At 44.1% G+C, this 18,904-nt stretch overlaps 1 protein-coding gene across 1 annotated transcript in view; it reads left to right on the top strand.

Moving 5' to 3' along the window:
- Positions 1–18,904, top strand: part of C9H14orf39 (chromosome 9 C14orf39 homolog) — a 1,162,755-nt gene that overhangs the window by 605,640 nt on the left and 538,211 nt on the right. Inside the window, exon 9 of the mRNA XM_085626171.1 lies at positions 1,356–1,438. Within this exon, the coding sequence (XP_085482297.1) occupies positions 1,356–1,438 (83 nt within the window). The remainder of the gene's footprint in view (positions 1–1,355; positions 1,439–18,904) is intronic.

Below are 18,904 nucleotides of genomic sequence, written 5' to 3'. Positions count from 1 at the left end.
TAGACAACATACACTGCTCCTTTCAGGAACTAGCAGTTTCCTTATCCCATCATAACTTGCACTGGGGGTTGCTCTACATTCTCAGTTCTCTTTGGTAGGTGTGAATGGATCTATGTATTTGGACAAGTTACTCTCCATGAGAAGAGGCCACGGAGGTGAGAAGCTTATTTATGACTTAAATAAAAAAAAACATGATACAAAACTATGAGTAGAAGTAAGTAACCTTTCCTTCTGCTTTGTTAGATCTTTATTGTTAATGATAAACATCAGAATAGGCTAGCAACCTTATCCCAAGAAATTGCAGCTTCAAAGGAGGACTGCCGAAATGTCCTACATGTCACATCAAAGCCCCCTTCTTTTACTGCTGGTTGGCAGTCTCTAATGTGAATTCAACGTTTTTATCTAGGTCTGTGTGATCTTTACGCTACTGATTTCAAGAAAACCTGTTTATGCTCATCTTCCATTCTGTTATTTGACTTTTGAAATGCAACGCTTGCAGCACTGAGGTTGAACATCTAATAACACCCACTTTGCCACATTGTTTTCTTATTTATATCGCACATCAGCTCATCTTTTACCTCCTCTGAACAGAAGACAAAGGCACTCATACATTCATCCTCAAATTTTTCCTGTCGGACAGCAACCTACTAAACCTTATCAGGACCTACATACCTCTAACCCATTGAAATTGGATTAGTCAGACCACGTCTTCGTTTCTTTCAAAATCTTGGCCTTAACACACACTACCTATGCTAAACACAAAACAAACATGGTAAAATCGACCTCAAACACCCTGACAACATGTATTTGCAAGGGTCATAAGTCAGACTTTAATATACTAACCCATGCAAACATAAGCATGCACACATGTACACAGACTACTTGTGATTTGCCTCTGTGCATTCTGTTTCTTTCTCTGCCTCCTGTGTCTGTGTCACGTGGTAGGATATTATAGCTAGATATTTGCCTTTGACAGTGGTTGTTAAAACATTTTTGTTGGGTTTTAGGAGTGATTCTTATACTCTAAAAAGCTACACTGAAAAGTGTTTTGTGATCGTATCATGTGGTTTCCATTCAGATAAATGGATGCGCATCGAAATACGTGAGATTTAGTGCATATGGTATCCAAAAGAATATCTACGATAGAGATAATTTATTTTGCATGCCTAAATAATTTCAGTCATACATTTTGCCAGATCTAATTGTAAAAAAAATCTCAATAGATTGAAAGTAAATTTGAAATAAGCCAGTAAAACTCTTCACAAGTAACACTAAATACTACTGTATTATGAAATGCACATTTCTTTATTCGATTTTAAATTGAAAATATTTTGTCTTTTAATTTACGTTAACAGTTTCGACAGGGTTCACAAGAGCAAAATGTTTCTGAAATCATCGAAGTAGATAATCCGATTAAAGGGATGGATTATGGAAATAGGTAATGTATGTTCACTATTCTTTATTATTTAGACTTGTGTCTTAGAATATTTACCCATATTATAAATTCATGCAGAAAATATTTTCTCTTCCCTGGACCATATACCTTCTATCAGAATACTGCCCTTCAGAAAAAGAACTGTAATAAATTATGTTAAAACACGCAAAAGTTTTGCGGCTAAGATGGCAGCTCCTGTGTGAGTTCCAGCGGACCGCCAGTGAATCTCCATTGCTGCAGAGTAGAAGACTTCGACAACAGAGAGTATGTAAGTTGGGAGAGGACCAGGAATAAACTGCCTCTCGCTCGACACTCCAAGGGTAGTGAAAGAGCCCAATTGCAATGTGGTATTCTTGAGTGCAGAGTTGCGTGGCTCTCAAGACGGCGACACTTGCTTTGGGAGCTCCATAAGCCACTCCCTGCTTCCATACCAGCTCACCCTTAGGATTCTAATCAGTTTTTTTTTCTCAATCTGGCTAATGTTAAACTTACCTCCTGCCCTCTTCTGTTAATCAATAAATAGCCTTATCCAATGCTCCGTGAGCTCCATTACAGAAACCGAGCACCTCAACCCAGTAAAAAAGAGCTGGCCACTATTTCACAGAGCACAAGCTTCCAGCTACAGAAGATACCAGTTCTTTGACTTTCAACCATTAGCTCCATTCGCTTCATGTGATTTTAAGGCACTTCTCTGTCTCACACGTATTCTTGTAGCTCCATGTACACTGACGTGTTGTCAATTCCAGGCAGCACTCCAGGGTTAAATAGAGATACCTATAACCCAATTTGAATAAGCAGCAGTAACAGTTCATTAATATTGTTGAAAGACTCGTTTGCTTATTATATGCTTCACTTGGCCCTATTAGAATGCTGTTCTGTCTTTGATCACTTAACCTTTGGTGTGTTACCTTAAAAAGAACGCTAACTTACCACGTTTCATTTACTTACCATTAGGGCAGATTCCAAATAGATTGGTGCCTTGGATAAGGAGACTAAATCAAATCTCAAATGCTCAAAACAGGAACCTCCGATCCCTGAATCTCCAGTAAAGGACAAACAAGTTTCCTTTTCTAAGCTTGAGGTGATTCTGAAGAAACTCAATACAGTTCACGATATAGCCCACAGCAGTAAAGCAAACACTGATCTGCTCCAAGTCCAAGTAGCGGGTTTTCGTAAAGAACCTAATGATCTGACTATAAGGATGTTGAATGCAGAGACCAGGATTAGCACAGTAGAGTACTACAACCATACACACTCTAAACAAATGAAGGTCTTGGAGAAATCTCTCTTTTGGCTTTAACGGGAAATAATCAAATTAGAAGATCAGTCAATCAATCAGGGGAATTGTAACCGCACTACTCACCCATGAGGGTCTCAAGGCGGTTTGGGTGCGCAGCTTCGTTCAGTTGAAGATCCAGGTCTTAAGTGTCTTCCTGAAGATATTCAGGGAGGGGGCACGTCTGATGTCGATCAGGAGCTCATTCCATGTCTTGTCAGCGATGTAGGAGAAAACTCTTCCACCTGTGCTGACTATGGATGCGTGGAGTTTCGGCGAGAGCTAGGTCAGCGGATTGGAGGTTTCTTTTTGGTAGGTGGAAGGAGATTCTTTCTTTAAGGTATTGGGGACTGGTGTTGTGGAGGCATTTGTAAGCATGGGTGAGTACTTTGAAAGTGACTCTCTTCTCATTGGGGAGCCAGTGGAGGTTCCACAGGTGTTGGGTGATGTGTTTGTGTTGAGGAATACCGAGTACGAGTCTGGCTGCGGTGGTCTGAAGTTTGCAGAGCAGAGACTTGTTGATCCCGGCGTTGAGGGCGTTTCCGTAGTCAAGTCTGCTGGTTATGAGTGCATTGGTGACATCTTTCGTGATTCGGGGGGATCCATTTGAACGTCTTTCGGAGAATGCAGAGGGTATTTAAACAGCTGGAGGTGACGGCGGAGACCTTTCAGGTCATGGAGGGGGAGATAGTCTGATTCTTTGGGTTCTGCCGGTGGGGAATGAGCAGATCCAGTCGAGGGACTCTCCTTGTATGCCGGCTTCGAGGAGTCTGCCGGTGAGTGTACAGTGGGAGACGGTGTCGCAGGCTGCCGAGAGGTTAAGTAGGATCAGGGCCGCTGTGTGTCCTTGGTCAAGAAGGGTGCAGATGTAATTTGTGGCGGTGAGTAGGGCGGTCTCAGTGCTATGGCTGCTGCAGAATCCAGATTGGGAGGGGTCCAGGATGGATTTTTGTTCGATGAATTCTTTTAGCTGTGCGTTGATGGTCTTCTCTGTGACTTTGGCTGCGTATGGGAGGAGAGAGATGGGCCGGTAATTCTTGAGGTCCATGGAATCAGCTGAGGGCTTCTTGAGCAGGGGTCTGACTTCTTTGTGTTTCCAATCGTCAGGAAAGATGCTGTCTCGAAGGTGGCATTGATGGTGTGTTGTAGTTCTGGAGCGATGGCGGTGGCACCTCTGTGGAAGATGTGCGGTGGGCAGGGGTCCATGGGGGCTCCTGAGTGGATGCTTTTCATGGTCAAAAGGGTGTCTTAGGTGGGGACTGGGGTCCAGGAGGTGATGCTGGGCTGGCCGGCGTTTCTGGAGAGGGGAGTGGTTTCGGAGTCGGGTGTCTGGTCGTTGGAGTTGTCGTAGAGGCTCATGATTTTCAGATGGAAGTAGGATCCAAGCTTGTTGCAGAGATTCTGGGAAGGGGTAATGTCCTTGGTTTCGCTGGAGGGCTTGGTGAATTCCTGGATGACGCTGAAGAGTTTCTTGGCGTTTCTGGAGTTGGTGAGGATTTTGTTTTGCATGAAGGCCCTTTTCGAGGATTTGATGCGTTGGTGGTATTCCGTCATGGTGATTTTGTAGGTGGTGCGGTCTTCAGGGTTTTGCTGTTTCTCCAGTTCTTCTCGAGGCGTCTGCAGGTGTTTCTGGATTCTTGGAGGTCGGCAGTGAACCAGGTGGCCTTCCTGGGTTGCTGTCTGTCGGGTTATGTAGGAGTGCGAGCTTGTTTGCGCTTTTGGAGATCCATCTGTGGAGTTCTTTGGCTGCGAGGTTGGCGTTGGTTGAAGTGGTGGGAGCGTCGTGGTTGAGGGTGGAATTGAGCTGCTCCTCGGTGACTTTGCTCCAGTTGTCACATGGAGGGCGTGGTGCGGGTTTGGGCGGCGTGGGCTTGTTGGTTCTCAGACCAGGAGTTCAAAGGTCTTGCTCGCATTTCCCCTCAGCAGCTGCCATTAAATAGGGAAGGGGTGAGGGACGTGCAGCTGGGAGGCGGGAGCAGGAACGGGCAGGGAGTAAGGGCCGCAGAGGCGTCAGCAGCAGGGAGAAAACGGGGGAAAACAATGGAGTAAAACAAGAAACAGTCACAGTAACTAAAAATGCAAAATCAGAAGCAGACAACAGTCAACAGAGTACAACACAGTGAAATACAGAAACAGAACCAGAAACAGCAGAACGGACACGACTATGGACCTGGGCAGCCTCAAGCACCTACCAGGAGGAGGTGAACAGGGTCAGAGGCGAAGGCACAGACAGCAGAGCTTCTGGCGAGAGAACAGTTCTCAGACCAGGAGGTCAGAGGTCTTGAAGATCACAACAGAAGTTGAAACCCAAGATTGTTTGGTCTGCCAGAAGGTACTGAATACATAGTCTCTTCACAGATCGACTTTTTCATTTAATGGGTCTCGGACATGCTGCAAATTAGATTTGCCAAGAACTTCAAAATTTAAAGGGTGCAAAAGATTCCTACATACAGACCTAAAAATGCATTAGCTCCACGCCCACTGAACTTTAAACCTGTGCGACACCCACAAGCGGAAGCTGTTCTGGCCCATGTTGAGAAATTCAAATGTGAAATAAGGCAATGTCACAAAATATCAATATCCCAGGATTTCGCAAGAGATACGGTTGTCAAACAAAAATGCTTTCTGTCCCTTCGGTACAGACTCTCAGAGATGGCCTTTCAACACTCTTTTGCCGGTCCTTTAAATTCAAAATCACCTTCAAATGCTTAAATGTGATTTATGATTTGGACTAGTCCAATTAATTTGTTCCTCATTTTTAGACTAGTTTTTGTGATGCTCAACTGTTGACCCAAAGGCATACTCTCCTAAGACAACAAAACATAACAAATGTATTTGTAAAGTGCACGTTCACCTAGAAGTTTATCTTGGTGCTGAATAACAGATGTTTATTGTTACCCAACTCAATGGTATATCCTCTGTACCAATTCACTTGTTCACATTTCGTGCGACGGACACACTGGGGCGGTTGGACCAACTGACCTGATCCTACACAGACTCCCTTTACTTACCTCGTCTCAAAGAGACTTTCCCTGGTACGAAGAAAGTGGGGCTACAAAGATGCATTAGGACTACTTTTGCCCCCCCAGGCTCTCCATGAGATGTTATCAAGGTCAGGGCACATTGAAACCTCATTTTCCATTAGTGTGCTTGCTTGTTCTTAGGGGCCAATCACAATGGCTGTTGGACTTTTGTCAGACCGCCATCGTTGCGGTAGTGGACCTGTCCGCCAATATGGCGGTGGTCCCCGACGTGCAATTAAGATGCACTGCCACCGTGGCAGTCGCATTGTGCATGTTTACCATTGTGGTGTGTGCTGCTGGCTGCAGCACCTGCCGCAATAGTAAAAATGCATGTTTTCCATTTCCCTGCACTGCGTGTCAGGCACCACACGGTGCCTGCCACTCAGTGCAGAGAAATGCAGGGGGTACCATGGGTACCCCCCCAGTACAACAACACCTTTCCCCAACACAAGAGGGGCCTGCAACGGGCCCCCAAACCCAATCCCCGCCAGCCTTTCCATGGCAAGGCTGGCTGACACCTGTATCGTAATATGGTGGATGGTGCTTGCTAGGCACCGCCATCATTTTACCCTATCTGGACCGTCCGCCAGGCAATCAGTCCGATTCTGTGGCAGACGATCTTTGGGTCCGCCACGGTTGCAGTGTGGATCCGCTCGCCATCCTAATCTGACAGGCGGTCAATCCACATTTGATGGTGGATGGATCGCCACCCCACAGCTGGCGGTGGCAGTCCTTCCGCCATCATAATGAGCCCCCTAGTGTTTTCTTGTTCCTATTTGCTTTTCTTTTTAATTCCAAAGGGATCACTTAACATGCTTGCTTACTTATTAGGTGTTACATGCCATATCTGTGGCCTATTGCACCAAGCTATTATCTACATTCCATAAACAGTACTAATGTTGTCTATTAAAATAATATCACTCAATACCAAAGGCTTTAATCGCCCTGCCACAAGAAAGAAAATATTAGACTAATATATCGGCTTGAAAGGAGATATTGTCTTTCTACTGAAAACCAAGATTGGATACAGAGATTGGATACATTATCCTTTAGGTCACAATGGGCGGAGGATAGTACATGCTCTCTGTCACAAAAATAATTGGGTAATCACACTAATATTGAGAAGATGAGGTCTCTCTATTATTTAGTGCAACACGATGATGAAGATAGGTGGTTGCTTACTAGGCTCAAAAATGGAGAAAAGGATCTCTACACAATGAACGTATGCAACCCTAACAATGATGAATATCAATTCTGGCACCCTCTGAACATGAAACTGTCAGCAATCCCTGCAAACTCTAACATAATCTTTGGCAACTATTTCGGTATCCCAGTGAACTAGATAGTTAACCCTCATTTAAATATAGACCAACAAAAGCACATAAACAAATGTTCGACCTTTCAAATGTTTGGAGAATACATAACTCTAACCGCAATGGTTTCACTTTTTTTCTACACACTCCATTTAAGTTTCTCCCGCATTGATATACACATGATTACACTCTGCCCTTTTACAGGCTACCTTTGACTTATCAATACAACCTATAACTAACTCAGACCATGCTGCCATTGCTATCACCATTCTCAACTCAACTTACCTGGCACACCCACGAATTCTACCTGAATCTCTAGAAACTCTAGATCAAGAGTCAGATGTACAAGAATTAGAAAGAGAGATATATTTATTTTTCACAGAAAATACAGAATTGGTATCCCCCTCAATAACTCTCTAGGACGCATTTAAATGTACTATTAGGGGACAAATCATGAAACGTATGGCCTTGAAAATCAAAGATATCAAGGATTCACTTAAACAGCTTGCCATGTCTATCAAACAGAAGTAAATCAGATTCAGACACTAAAAACTCTCTATTACTACATGACATTAAACAATTAAAATGCAAATACAACACTATTGTTAGTAAAATGAGCATACTTTTGGGTGCATGCACAAAAAGCCAATTAGCTTCTTTACCTCATCAAAACCAGGACAGAACACTCAAATTCAAGAAAAATAATAAGCCCCTGATGGCTCACATAAATCCAAAATAGAGAATATCTTGGACATCTTCAAATATCTTTACAGCTGTATTGTGATGATTTCTTGAACACATTACCACTTAAAACCATATGTGAGTCAGAAAAAGAAAACCTAAATAAGCCCTTAAATAAAAAAGAAATTCTAGAGGACATTAAGGCCCTGATTGTGAGTATCGGTGCTATTTATTGCACCTGGCAAATAAGGATAACACCAAGGTCGTTATTTATCGGGTGTGATAAATAGCATCTATTACACACTGTAGAATAAATAACATGCACATTTTGGTTTTTAATGCACCAAAATCAGTTTGTTAACGAAGCTTGAGGTATTTAACGCATCCGATCATTATCGGATGCACTAAATACCTTCAAACTTGTAATTCTGACCCTTGCATAAACGTGGGTTTACACATGGGTCATAATATATCAAGCAACTCATAATTGCTCCCTATGTCTATCCAAGCCGGCTACGACCAGGCCCTGTTGGCTTCCCTATAATATTTTAAAAACATTTCAGAATGCCATCAGTAAGCCCTTAGAAGAAACCCTCAACCACTTTGTGAGGCAGGGTAGTGTCAAGAACCACAGCAGAAGACCAGTGGTTATCCCCAAGGAGGGCAAGGATCATTCTGACCCCAAAAAGTGCAGACTGATATCACTGTTAAAAATAGAGACAAAAATCTATGTAAAAATGTGGGCTAAGAGATTGAAACCACTCATCCCCAACCAAATGCATAGCTCACAAACAGAGTTTGTTATAAGCAGATTAGCTAGTGATAATATATCTACCCTATGTCACGTAATAGACAAAGCACGCCTATTCCTAGAATATGTTCTTACGGAACATAATTAGTAGCCTTATTTTTAACAAGCATTGGCATAGCCAATAGGTCTCGCCTTTGGGACCTTATAAGTGTTTAGCCATGCAACAGTTGCATAACTAAACACTTATAAGGTCCCAAAAGCGAGACCTATTGGCTATGCCAATGCTTGTTTTAACTGCTGCAATCTATTGAAGCCTTACGGAGGCCGCAAAAGTGATCGCGATCAAACATCAAAGCGGCCATGCGGCCGCGAAAGTGAAAGTAATCGCGGTAAAGCGCGACACGCGCGCCCACGCACATGCACTGTAGCTCTAGGCTGGCCTGGTAGCACTTTTTGGAGCCCTCACAAAATGTCTCGCCAGACCAGCGCCTCAGGCGAGACCTAAAAATGACCAGGACTCTATATTCTAATCCTACAGCAAAAATCAGAATTAATCGAGGTCTCTCTTTCTCCTTTCCTTTATATCAAGGTAAAAGACAAGACAGCCCACTATCCCAACTACTATTTCTACTGTTCATCGACCCTTTAATACAACGCCTACATAACACATCAGAGATAAAGGGATTCTGCTTTGGTGTGACACCATATAAAAAAGGCAGTATAAGCCGACAATATCCTTATCTTTGACAAAATATCTGATGCCATTCCAGTGATTATTAAAATGATCCATCGATTTTCTACAGAATCTGAATATACCTTAAACAAAGACAAGACGGAGGTCCTCCCTCTTAACCCACACTGCTTGCCAAAACATCTTGGAGACTCCGGGCTTAAATTGCAACCCAGATTTATTAAATACCTGGGCATCTGGTTTAGCACTGACCTGTCTGAATCAATCAAACACAACACATTTAAAACAATAGAGGTAGTCAATGATCTCCTCTCCTCCTGGGCCCTTAAGCATATATTATGGTGGGGCAGGACAGAAACTATAACAATTATTGTTGCACCCCTAATAGGCTTCATTGCATCCATGCTCCCTATTTGCTTCAAGCCATAATGTTTTTTACCACTATGGATAAATGAACTTCACCTTTTTTATGGAATGGCGAAAGAGCTAGAATCACCTCCAAAACCCTTCACCTAGATTTGGCACAAGACAGTTGCAAATTGCCAAACTGGTTCTGATATCAAACCTTCTTTCTGGAGGCATAGGCTGGACATTGTTTGCTAGATGACTGAATCACTCACCTTAGATGGCTAGACATTGAACGCTCACTATACTTTCCTTATCAGATTTCTTCTACACTCACCGGTCTCATTACCTGGTCACTCATTCCTGACAGATCTTTGCAGGCACAATCAAAGTGTTCAAAGTGCTTACAAATACATATCTGATAGAGACTTCTACCTGCAGATTCATTACTTTAAAATAATCCCTAGGCACGAGACTGGGTTTGGAATTTTTTTGCAGTACCCTTGAGCCAGTAGATGGCATCATTTTGCTCGGTGTTGTTTGTGCCAGACATGATGTGCACAGTACCTATATAGGTACCACCCCTACACGCTAAGGTCAATTTTTTCCTTTCAGTGCCAGATAGCGCCACCCTCAGCCATTTTTCGGTTTCGCCTGCACAACACTTGGCTGTGCTTGCGAAATCTCTTGTAAGTAAAAACAAAATCTTAAAAGGGGCCCGCCCATTACTTACCATTTATCACTCTGATTTCCTTGCTTTTTATTGGTTATTGCTTGTCATTTTCTGTAGGTTTCTGGTTTCACTTTGTCTGCCCTTGTGTGTTTGTCTTTTGTATGGAGCTTGGACGAAGTACTCTTGCCTTTTCTTCATCCACTTTTTTGTTGTTGCTGAAGCCACTTTGTTTCTTTGTAATCAAGGTTTTTATTGACTGCACATATTTTTGGGAAAATTATTTCTGTTTAATTGACCATCCCAGAGCTGTTTTTACATCCTCCCTGTGGCGTGCACCCTTGTACTATGCCATACCAATAATTGAACCTCTATGTGAGTTGCTACTTGGATGCAAGCCATCAGCTGTCTGGTGTTTACATGACAGTCCTGTGACTTGCCTTTTTTTTACACCTTCTTATGTCCCTCAGTCGTATCGATGGGCAGTATAAGGACACAGCAAAAGATTCACAGAGTGCTCTAGTTAACTTTCATGTTTCCAGTGAGGCTTTCATAGGCTAATGTGTAAGGTTCAAGAGAACGGTTTTATTGCTCCAATGGGAGTGTTGGAGCTGGAAATGAGTCTGTCCCGAATGCTGCTCTTGGTTAATGGCAGCCTGGAGATTTGGCGGAGGGAGGCAGTCGTGTAAGGATGACTTAATACATAATAATGCTTGCATTTTAGTAAAATTTACATTTTTTTACAGTTTTCAATAGCGCAAACTCCTCTCGAAAGTATTGGAGCATTTTACCTGAGCACCAGTTACATTACAAAAAGACGCATTCATTATTTTGCAGGTGATTAAGATATTTGTCCAGAATCACAGGATGTTGAGCCAACGCAGAGACTCTAACTTGGCTCCCCAGGTCCAAAGTCGGCAGCTCAGGCTGTTATACCACATCTGTTTAGTGGGTTTTCCAGAATGGAATCAAGAGCACATAATTTCCTCTTTAGAGAAGCTCGCCTAGCTTTTAGCCTCTTCACTTGAGGAAAATGTTGAAAATACTCATGTAAAATGGCTTTAAGCAATGAGTTGCTCCATTTGTAATTTTACTGAGTACTTTGTGACTACTCTTCCATCAATGCCACCCACTTATGATCAGCTGATGGACGACCACGTCTCCTTGCTCCCTCAGAAAGTGCCTGCTCTCTTGGACAATGAAGCCATAGAGAGCGTGCCGGCAATAGAAGTAGATCGTTGTTGCTATTCCTGCTACCTTCTGGTGCCCAAGAAGAATGGAGGCCTTCGTCCTATCTTAGACCTCACCTTCTCAATCTCTTCCTGAAAAAGGAGAAATTCAAGATGCTGACGCTCAACCAAGTTCTGTCTGCCCTGAACTCAGGAGAGTGGATTGTAGTGGTGGACTTGCACAATGCATATTTCCACATCCCCGTCCTGCCTGCCTGCCCACAGACAATACCTGAGGTGCACGGTGGGACAAAAACACTTAAGGTTTGCCGTACTTCCCATTAGCCTAACCAGCACCTATCAGATGATCGAAGTTTGGGGGTTCTAGTCATTCCCTACCACAATGATTGTCTGTTGAAGGCGGGCTCCCCCAGAGCAGTTGTCTCCCACCTCCAGACTACAGCAAACCGTCTGCACTTCTTGAGGTTCACTATCAACATGCTGAAGTCACACTTGACTCCCTCTCAGACACTTACTATCATTGGAGCTCTTCTGCACACCATGCAGTTTTGGGATTATCCTCACGCGCAGCGAGTCCAGGATATTCTGGCTATGATACCGATGTTTCAGTCTCTATCCTGGATTTCGGTGAGACTGACCCTGAGGTTGTTGGATCTCAATGCCTCCTCCTCCTGCTTGTTACTCATGCCCATCGGTATATGCAGGCTCTGCAGTTTGGCCTGAAGTCCAAGTGGTCACAGCATCAGGGGAATCTCTTGAAAATGGTCCAGATCTCGATGGAACTGTGAAAGATCTGCAGTGCTAGCTAGCGAACTGTGATTGGGTCAGTGGCAGACCCCTCTTCCTTCTCCAACAAGAGCTGACTGCGGTGACAGATTCATCACTTCTGGGATGGGGCGGCCATCTAGAAGAGGTGTCAATCAGAGGACTTTGGTCTCCTGGGTGGTCCGGGCTTCACATCAACCTGTTGGAGCTCTGAGTGATTCGCTCGGCATTTAAAACCTTTATTCCTTTGAGCAGGGGAATGCTGGTGTAGGTGTTCATGGACAACACCACCACCATGTAGTACTGAAACAAATTGGGCAGGGTGGGGTCATGAACCGTTTGTGAAGTGCTATGCGTCTCTGGAGTGGACGCAATCAGCCGAAGATACCTAGCAGATCACAAATGACGTCTCCATCCAGAGGTGGTGCAAGGACTCTTTCAGCAGTGGGGAGAACATTGGTTGGATCTGTTCACCACCACAGAGAATGTAGAATGTCACCAGTTTTGCATGCTGGAGTTTCCAAGGCTACTCTCGCTTGGAGATGCTTATCGTCTTGAGTGGAGCTCCGGTCTCCTGTACACCTTTCCACCAATACCACTTCTGCCCAGAGCTCTCAAAGAGATCTGGGAAGATCGAGGCCAAGTTATTCTTGTGGCACTGGATTGGGCATGAAGAGTGTGGAATTCCAAAGATGTTGAGCATGACCATCGCTCCTCCAAACAGGCAGCCCCTTCAAGAGGATCTTCTGTTGCAGCAACAGGGAAAAGTTCTGCACCTGAACCTGCGCACCCCTTTACCTTCATGTGTGGAGTTTGATCGGCGACGGTTGACAGCTTTTGACCTTCCTCTCAAAGTCTGAGAAGTTATTCTGGCAGCCAAGCCTCCCCCATAAAGCCGGTATACAACTGCCATTGTGATACGTTTGTGACATAGTGTGATTCCCACAACATTGACCACCTTTCTGCACCTTTATCCAAGGTACTTCTGTTTGCTCTACTATTGGCCGGCATTTTTGAAGTTGTCAGACCAACTTTCTTTATTTAAGTTGCCTGTTGTGGTTAGGTTTCTTAAAGGCTTGCAGCATATGTTTCCCCTCCAGGCCATTCATCATGCCCAGTGAGATCTGAAACGTATTCTCACCTTCTTGATGTGTGCACCCTTTGAGCCTCTGCACAATTGCTCCCTTAGGCTTTTGGCCACTAAAACTGCCTTTATGGAGGCATAACATTGGCCAGGAGGGTCAGTGAAATGCAGGCACTCTCTACACACCCTCCTTACACCACCTTCTACCCGGGCAAGCTTGTCCTCCAGACACGTACCTCCTTCCTTCTGAAAGTTGTAACTTACTTCCATGTAGGACAGAACATCACCCTGCCTACCTTATGTTCTCTGCCTCACCCCTCCAAAGAAGAGAAGACTCTACCATCTGCACACAAAAAGAGTGTTGACATTTTACCTTGACCACACAAAAGGGTTGCCGGTGGATAATCAACTCTTTGTGGGGTACATAGGAGCTAAAAAAGGGAAAACTGTGCAGAAACGTAACCATCACAAGATGGATAGTGCTCTGCATCAAGATCTTCTATGCATATGCCAAGAAGCAACTCACTGAGGGTTTGTGTGCTCATTCTACCAGGTCTAAGGTGCAACCACTTAGTTAGCCCACAGAGTCCCTTTCCTGGACATCTGTCTGGCATCGATGTGGGCATCCTTGCACACATTTGCCAAACACTGCGTCTAGACAGTCAGGTCCATTGCAACGGGCTCTTTGCTCTTTCGGTCCTGCAGAAGTTTTGATTGAAAATTGGCTTCACAGTTCCTCTTCAGGGGAGGCATCGCTTGGGTATCTGTTCTCAGTTAAGGAATCTGCAGCTAGAAGTCTCTATCAGATTAACAAGTTACTTATCTTCGGTAACCTTTGTAACCACGGATTCTTTACCGATCATTCCATCCTCCCGGCTCTGCAAGCTGATTGCAGTATTAGGGACACCTTTCTCAGGGCCTTTGTTTTTTCATACCAGTGATCCGTTCTCATTAAGGCTCTGCACTCCTGGTTTGAAAATTCATGAAAGTAACTGATGTCAGTGCACCAGGAGGGCCCCATTTAGGTATTGTGCACGTCACTTCCACCAACGTGGGGAAGAAAGATATCCCCTATCAGCTCACAGTGTACTGCCCAAAAAACTTCTGGATCCAATCTTAGTCCTAGGGATTATTCTAAGCTAAGGAATCTGCAGCTAGATAGAGTCTACCAGTTAAGGTGATACCGAAGGTAAGCAACTTGTTCGCCTAACCCCATCTCCAAATCCCAGTACATTCCGTTTTGAAACTACCCTAAAATCAAAACATACATGGTCTCAAATCTTGGACTTCCATGGGAGAGCAAAGGAATATGCCTTCTCGAATATTTACATAATATTGACCCCACCCCATTATTATTTTCAGATTTTTAAGCAAAATTCTGAGTAAATAAAATTGATTTCTATGACTTCCTGATAATTAAAGCATAACTTTATAAATTAGGTCCATGTGAACATCCAATCTTACCTTCTCAACTCAAACTCTGGTCCTCGACCGGTCATCTTACCCTTAAAATATATGCATTGATCAACACCTTCATGCTTAAATCCAATCTCTCAATCCAACAAAAATGAACAAAACTATTTGTTGCTCTACAGCTAGTCTTCCCCCTTCACCAGAAATTTGGAATAATATCTGTGACAAAGCACTACCTCAATACCCGCTCCTTGGTGAAACACCAGCTTGATATATTCCACCTTTTGGACTCAAGCCATCCTGACATCCTGTTCCTAACGGAAACTTGCCGGTCACAAAACTAACCCTGGGTGCAGTGGGCGTAGTGGGGCTATGTGGAGCATCGCGTAGTGTGGCCAAATCTACGCACACTCCGCATAGCCCCACTACGCGCCGCCCGCCTCCCGCCCACCCTCATTTTAAAATAAATTAAAGTATTTAAAAGTAAGAAAATAGCTTACCTGAGGCGCGACGTCCCGGGGCTCCCAGTTCCTCCTTCAGCGGCAACTTCTTCCTCACTTAAAATGAGGGCGGGCGGGAGGCGGGCGGCAGGCAACTCTGCTCCGCCGTGGCGTGTGCGTAGCGCTGCCTGCTATGCCTACTTCGTGCCCCACGAAGCAGTCAGCACTACGCACACTCTGTGGGCGGAGCGGAGCACTATGCCCACCTTTACACAAAACTCAGCCCCAGACATTTTAGCAGCCCTCCCTAACGATTATCATATCCTCTAAGAAAATCGCATGACAGGGAAAGTAGGGGGGGGGGAGTAGCAGCCATTGTTCGCCAAGATTTAAAATGTACTAAGTTAATTCCACTTGATCTATCCTCGGTAGACAATTTAGTTCTGAAACTGGAGTCGGTCTCGACCCCTCTAATTTGTGTGTTACTTTATAGACCACCCACGAATATGCCCTCGTTTCCCTATTCCGTAGCTGAACAGTTAGCTCGACTAATCACCAACAACGCTAACATTTTGCTGATTTTAATTATTGGGCCAATGACATACAAGGCGGACCCTATGCAAAGGAATTGAATGATCTTCTTATTGGGTTAAACCTTACTCAGCAAATAACTTCGGCCACACATAATAAGGGACACACACTGGACCAGGTATGGACAGCTAATATAACAGTTTCTGGATTGATGGTATCGCCCTGCATTTGGTCTGATCACTCCTTAATCCAGTTTATTATCAATGATATTGCTATAGTAAAACCACCAAGCCTAAAAAGACTAGTAGCTAGGAACTGGAATAATATTAATGGAACCCAATTCCATGTCACCCTAGCAAAAAAGCTCCTACCCACCAGACGTCAATTAATTCAAGTGAGAAAAACCTCACAGCATGGCTCACTGTGGCCAGCAATGAATATGCCCCACTAAGAACAATTCGATCAGCAAGACGTCATGAGGCACAAAAATGGTTTTCTTCTGAGTTACAAAGTCAAAAACTAGCTCTTCGTCAATCTGAAAGGAAATGGAGGACCAACTACTCTTTAGATAAAAAAGAGAGCTATTTGCTCCAAATAAAAGAGTATAAAAAATCAATTTCCACAGCTAAGGCTGCTCACTTCTCTTCCAAAATTATGAGCTCCACTAACAGGTCCAAATAAATATTTGCCATTGTGAACAAATTATCCAACCCTGATAGAGTTACATTAAAATCTACTCCCAGCCAAGACTTTTGTAACTCCCTCAACTCGTTCTTTGACAAAATTGTCACAATAAAAGCCAGTTTTCCCTGCTGCTTGGCTCCTGAGGGCTCACCCTCAATGCTGGAAAATCCCTGTCATCTTGAAGAGTTCTCAGCAACAGATAGCCAGACATTTTTGGACCTTCTGTCTAAAGTAAAGTCGGATTCTCCTAGGGACAGTTGCCCGCCTCATATTTTAAAAGAAGTCTTTACCAGTTTTCCTGGACCCACCCTGGCACTTCTTAATGATTCATTAGCACAGGGTTGTGTTCTAAGAGCTTTTAAAGAAGCAACAGTTGTCCCCCTGTTAAAAAAATCAAGTGCGGGCCCATAGATTTTGACTAACTATGGGCCTATTTCCTTGCTCCCTTATCTGGCCAAAATATTAGAATCTCACGTGGCTAAATGTCTCTGTGCTTTCATTGAGCAGTCAGATTACCTTGATCCTAACCAGGCAGGGTTCCGCCCAACGCACTCCACCGAGGCAGTAATACTCACTGTACTGGATACACTTCAAAAGAAAGCCGATAAGGGCTCTCCCCATGCCTTGGTGTTGCTGGATCTGTCAGCGGCATTTGACACGGTATTCTGATCGACCATGTCAGGACGGCCAGTCTCAAGGGGATGGCGTCCAGATGGGTTAAGTGGATTTTTCGAGGAACGTACTCAGTCAGTGCGCCTCTCCCAGTTTTCTGCTCCTAAAATGGCAACAACATGTGGAGTACCGCAGGGTTCCTCACTGTCCCCTCATCTATTTATTCTCTACCTTCTTCCTTTACTTCACTCCCTGAAAACTAGGAAGCCATGCACATATAATTATGCAGATGATCTAGAACTGGTGTTTTCAATTGATAATTCTCCGGATTCAATATCTGATTTCCAGGCAACGATGTTACACATCCGTGACTGGATGAATAACAACCAGTTAAAGTTAAATCCAGACAAAACAGAAGTGATTCTGATAGGTGGTCCCTTGAAACCTTGGAACACACAGTTCTGGCCAAATTAATTAGGCTCCCCACCTAACCCTTCCTCCTCAGCTAGAAGTCTGGGAGTGATCATTAACAGTTATTTCACTATGAAATCTCAGATAGGAGCAGTGACCTCCACTTGTTTCTTCCAGCTGAGGAAGATTAGGAGATTACTCACTCGAGAAGCCCTAATTCAGGTGGTCCTAGCCATGGTGATATCACACCTGGACTATGCCAACTCTCTATACTTCGGCATTCCGCTTTATCTCACCAAAAGACTACAGATGGTTCAGAACCAGACAGCCAGGTTGATATCCCAACAACGCAGATGGGAACATATATCCCCCACTATGAAAGAGTTACATTGGCTTCCCATCCTGCAAAGATGTGCATTTAAAGTTGGCTGCCTCATTTTTAAAACTTTGCATGGTGCTAGCCCAACATTTTTTGCCAGACTTGTCCAGAAATACCTACCTGCACGGAGCTTACGCTCTGCCCTTTAAGAACCTCCTAATCATTCCTTCATACAAACGGAAACAAATAGGTGGCTGCAGGTTTGCAGTACTGGCCCCCAGTTTTTGGAACACTCTCCCTTTAGATATAAGATCTTGCACTGAATTTGTAAGACTCCATAGACTTCTTAAGACTTGGCTATTTACCCAAGTTTATAACTAGACTTTATTGACAACTAACACATGAGGCCCCAGCAAAAAAGTCTTAAATCCAGCACCAAGAAACCACTCGGTGTACGAGCGCTTAATAAGAAGTTTTAACATAACATAACATAACATAACTAGGTCATAAAATTATCTTCTCACTTGCACAGTATACGTTTTTTACTATACATCTATTACACTGGACTCTGGATAAATTGTCTAAACGCAAAGTAATAGACAATACTTTTTGGAACTACAAATTTGCTCCTGGGTACTGGAACATATGTTATGTTATGTTATATAGAATTTCTATAGCGCACGGCTACTCCGACAGAGTCTCCCGGCGCTTTTCACTTGCAGCTCAGCGAGAATAACATAACAACATGGAAACAAAACGGAAAAAGTCAGAAGAAAAAACCTAAAGATTAAAAAGCCAGGTCTTAAGGCTCTTCCTAAACAGAAGCAAATTAGACGTGCTCCGTAGAACCAGAGGCAGCGAGTTCCAAAGCTGGGGGGCTTTCAAACTAAAAGAACGCCCCCCAGTACGGGCTTTCCTTACACGTGGCACCAAGGCCAGGTATAGAGCTTCTGATCGTAGAGAGCAGGCTGGGCGATAAAAAGTCAACCTCCGCTGCAAGTACTTTGCCCCTGTGCCAAACAGAGCTTTATGCATCAGGGTCAAGGTTTTAAACATGAACCGTTTTCGGACAGGCAACCAATGCAGCGCCTGCACCAGCCCCGAAGCTCCCGCTCGCCTATGGAGTCCAAAAATAGCGCGAACCGCAGCGTTCTGCGCCACCTGCAGGCGCTGGACCAAGTTGTCCGGGAGCCCCAGAAAGAGGGCATTGGCGTAGTCCAGTCTAGAGCCTATTAGAGCCTGAACAGTGATCCGCCTGTGCTCCTCAGAG

Source organism: Triturus cristatus, chromosome 9 (genome assembly GCF_964204655.1).
Source record: "Triturus cristatus chromosome 9, aTriCri1.1, whole genome shotgun sequence".
Lineage (NCBI taxonomy): Eukaryota > Metazoa > Chordata > Amphibia > Caudata > Salamandridae > Triturus > Triturus cristatus.
The sequence above is the reverse complement of the archived record's forward strand: the minus strand, read 5'-3'. Positions and strand labels throughout refer to the sequence as shown.